This window comes from Myotis lucifugus, unplaced genomic scaffold (genome assembly GCF_000147115.1).
Source record: "Myotis lucifugus unplaced genomic scaffold, Myoluc2.0 scaffold_21, whole genome shotgun sequence".
Taxonomy (NCBI): Eukaryota; Metazoa; Chordata; class Mammalia; order Chiroptera; family Vespertilionidae; genus Myotis; species Myotis lucifugus.
The window spans coordinates 11400951-11405154 of record NW_005871069.1 but is presented as its reverse complement, the minus strand read 5'-3'; the positions used below and the strand labels follow the sequence as shown (position 1 = coordinate 11405154).

Below are 4204 nucleotides of genomic sequence, written 5' to 3'. Positions count from 1 at the left end.
CTATGATGCCCACTGTGGCCAGCAAACTGGCCCCACCACGATAAACCTGCAGCCCCTGCCCTGATCACACCACCCACCCAATAGGGGGTGGGACTGGCCGTCCAGCCTCCCGCAGCCCCTGCCCCTGGCCTTCCCACCCCTTATGTGCCCCCACCACCCTGATTGGCCCACAGCCCCTCCCTCGGGCCAGCCCTGCCCCAGATCAGCCCCTCCACCCCAATCAGGGGCAGGGACAGCTGGCCAACCACCCATGGCCCCTCCCGTAGGCCGCTGGCCTCCAGTCAGCATCCCTAACCCTAACCCTAACCCACCCCAATAGGGGGAAGGGCTGGCCAGCCAACTCCTGAAGCTCCTCCCCCCAACTGCCCTGCTCCTGATCACACCCCTCACCCCAATGGGGGGGGGGGCAGCTGGCCAACCTCACCCCTGTTAGAATAGCTAATATCAGTAAGACAAGACATAACAAGTGTTGGAGAGGATGTGGAGAAAACGTTACCTTTGTACACTGCTGGTGGAATGTAAATTTGCACAGCCGCTATGGAAAACAGTATGGAGTTTCCTCAAAAAATTGTGAATAGAGGTATCACATTGCCCAGCAATCCCTTTTCTGGGTATCTACCTGAAAAACATAAAAACACTTATTCATGAAGATATATATATACTCCTATATTCATTGCAGCATTATTCATAACTAGAGGCCCAGTGCATGAATTTGCACATGGGTGGGGTCCAGCCAGCCTACCCCAATCGGGGGGAGGGGGGCTGATTGGGGATGGGGATGGCTGGGGGGAGGGGTCTGGAGAAGACCCACTGAGTTGAAGCTAAGCATGGGCCCCAGGCTTCCCAGGGAGGATGGCTTCAGCAAGGAAACAGAAACCACCAGAAGGCTCTGCTAATAGGCCCTGAGCTCCCTTTGGAGACAGACTCAGAGCTGGTATCTCTGTACATTAGACACAGCCCGGCACTCAACTTTGTCTGTTGATCAAATCCATTGCATCCAAAAACTTGTTCCCCTTCTTCTCTTTGGACTCTTACAACAAATACAGGCCAATTGGAAGATGTGGGCCCCAGTGGCAGAGCCAGGTCCCACAATCACCTGGAATTTAGGCCTAAGACAACTGGGTAGCAATCTCCACAGAACAGAACAGAACACACTGTTTTAGGTCTTAATTCTCCCCTAAAATGTGCCCAGCTGATCCTCTTTAGCTGGGATAGACTGAACTAAGGAAACAAAGACTGAGTTTCCTTTGAGGTGGGATCCACCAGGAGCTGACTGGTGTCAAGGCCCCTCACAGGAAGCTGCCTTCCCCCAAGCTCGGTGTGCTGTGAGCCAGTCTGTTTCTGGTGGTGCTGGGTCCTGGGCTGCTTGTCAGGCAGCAGGTACACAAGGTTTCTCTCCACCACCTTCCTGGCCTCCTGAGCAGTATCCTCTGGCCCAGCATGCCAGGCAGCTGTCACTAAAGCCAGGACTCAGTGTAGGAGCTGGCCCGGGCCAAGTGGGACCCGTAGGTGGTCAGGCTGTGCCCCCCACCCTGTTTCTCAGTCTTGCTCATGTGGATCGGGCCAAAGCCCGCTGCCTGAGACTGGTGCCACATGGAGTGGGTCGCAGCGGGGATAGGGGAGCCCTGATCTGCCAGCCTTGGTGACAATCATCTCACACCCAGCTGATTGAATTCGTCACACAGAGCCTTTATCTCAAGCTGCATGTTCACACTGGCCACCTTTGTGTTCTTCTTTACGAGTGCCTTGGTGGTGGCTGCACAACTGGCCTCGGGGCCCTCAGGCTCAGTAGCGGCGCTGGTGGTGGCCCCTGAGGCTGGTGCATCATAGTGACCGGTCTTTCCAGTCGTTCCACTGTAATGGGTCGCTGGGCTTTTATTATATAGACAAGAGGCCCAGTGCATGAAATTCACTGGGTCCCTCAGCCCATCCTGTGCCCTCTTACAGTCCGGAATCACCCAGGGGGATCAGGCTTAAGCTGACAGTTGGACATTGCTCTCGCAGATTGAGACCTTGCTCCTTACTGCCTGCCTGTCACTCTTACTGCTCAGCTCGTTGCTCCTTAGCGCTGCTGCAGAGGTGAAGAAGCTCCCGCCACCGCGGCTGCATTAGCCAGCCATGAGCCTGGCTTCTGGCTGAGTGGCGCTCGAGCGCACTGACCACCAGGGGGCAGCTCCTACATGGAGCGTCTGCCCCCTAGTGGTCAGTGAACATCATAGTGACCGGTCATTCTAGTCGTTCCGCTGTAATGGTTGCTTAGGATTTTATTATATAGACAGCCATGACATGGAAACAACTTAACTTGACCAATGATTGGATAAAGAAGACCTGTACAGACTTCTCACCCAGATTCCTTGATAATCTGTCAGTGGGAGGTCCTTGTTCCCGGTCCCTCGCATTTTTCAGCCCCGCCGAGCCCTACAAGTCTCAGCTATGCGTGAGTGCATCTCCATCCATGTTGGTCAGGCTGGTGTCCAGATCGGCAATGCCTGCTGGGAGCTCTACTGTCTGAAACACAGCATCCAGCCCGATGGCCAGATGCCAAGTGACAAGACCATTGGTGGGGGAGATGACTCCTTCAACACCTACTTCAGTGAGACGGGCGCTGGCAAGCATGTACCCAGGGCAGTGTTTGTAGACCTGGAACCCACAGTCATTGATGAAGTTCGAAATGGCACCTACCGCCAGCTCTTCCACCCTGAGCAGCTGATCACAGGCAAGGAAGATGCTGCCAATAACTATGCCTGTGGACACTACACAATTGGCAAGGAGATCATTGACCTGGTCCTGGACCGAATTCGGAAACTGGCTGACCCGTGCACAGGCCTTCAGGGCTTCTTGGTTTTCCACAGCTTTGGTGGGGGAAATGGTTCTGGGTTCACCTCCCTGCTGATGGAACGTCTCTCCGTCAATTATGGCAAGAAGTCCAAGCTGGAGTTCTCCATTTACCCAGTCCCCCAGGTCTCCACAGCTGTAGTTGAGCCCTACAACTCCATCCTCACCACCCACACCACCCTGGAGCACTCTGATTGTGCCGTCATGGTTGACAACAAGGCCATCTATGACATCTGTCGTAGAAACCTTGATATTGAGCGCTCAACCTACACTAACCTTAACCGCCTTATTAGCCAGATTGTGTCTTCCATCACTGCATCCCTCAGGTTTGATGGAGCCCTGAATGTTGATCTGACTGAATTCCAGACCAACCTGGTGCTCTATCCCCACATCCACTTCCCTCTGGCCACATATGCCCCTGTCATCTCTGCTGAGAAAGCCTACCATGAGCAGCTTACTGTAGCAGAAATCACCAATGCGGGCTTTGAGCCAGCCAACCAGATGGTGAAATGTGACCCTGACCATAGTAAATACATGGCTTGCTGCCTGTTGTACCGTGGTGACGTGGTCCCCAAAGATGTCAATGCTACCATTGCCACCATCAAGACCAAGCGCAGCATCCAGTTTGTGGACTGGTGCTCCACTGGCTTCAAAGTTGGCATTAACTACCAGCCTCCCACTGTGGTCCCTGGTGGAGACCTGGCCAAAGTACAGCAAGCTGTGTGCATGCTGAGCAACACCACAGCTATTGCTGAGGCCTGGGCTCGCCTGGACCACAAATTTAACCTGATGTATGCCAAGCGTGCCTTTATCCACTGGTACGTGGGTGAGAGCATGGAGGAAGGAGAGTTTTCTGAGGCCCGTGAGGACATGGCTGCCCTTGAGAAGGATTATGAGGAGGTTGGAGCAGATAGTATTGAGGGAGAGGATGAAGGTGAGGAGTACTAACCTGTCAGCTGTGATGTTACACTCCAGTGTCTTGGGATTGTCTTATTTCTGTTGTTCTGTGAAGTCTATTGTGTCCTAAACTTTGCAAGAAAGTTGTTTTCATTTTGCAAAAAAAAAAAAAGAAGACCTGTACATATATGCAATAGAATACTACTCAGCCATAAAAAATGAAATATTGGCATTTGTGACAACATAAATGGATCTTGATAGTACCATGCTAAGTTAAACAAGTCAGATGGAAAAGGACAAGAACCATATGATTTCACTCAGATATGGGATAAAAAACAAAAAGCAACAAACAAGCAAACAAAACAAACAGACAAACTCATAGATACAGATAACAGAATGATGGTTACCAGAGGAGAAGCATGCTGGGGGATCAGATGAAGAGGTAATGGGGCCCTAACTGGTTTAGCTCAGT

The 4204-nt window shown here is 52.3% G+C and overlaps 1 protein-coding gene across 1 annotated transcript; it reads left to right on the top strand.

Annotated features, from left to right (window-relative positions):
• Window positions 1-2346: 2346 nt before the first annotated feature.
• Window positions 2347-3904, top strand: LOC102424990 (tubulin alpha-1C chain-like). The gene has a single exon (XM_006085783.3). The coding sequence runs from the start codon at window positions 2434-2436 to the stop codon at window positions 3781-3783; it is 1350 nt and encodes a 449-aa protein (XP_006085845.1). The 5' UTR covers window positions 2347-2433; the 3' UTR covers window positions 3784-3904.
• The last annotated feature ends 300 nt before the right edge of the window (window positions 3905-4204 follow it).

Bases quoted from the DNA above. Each gene is read 5' to 3' on its own strand.
- LOC102424990 (XM_006085783.3), top strand. From the start codon at position 2,434: ATGCGTGAGTGCATCTCCATCCATGTTGGTCAGGCTGGTGTCCAGATC.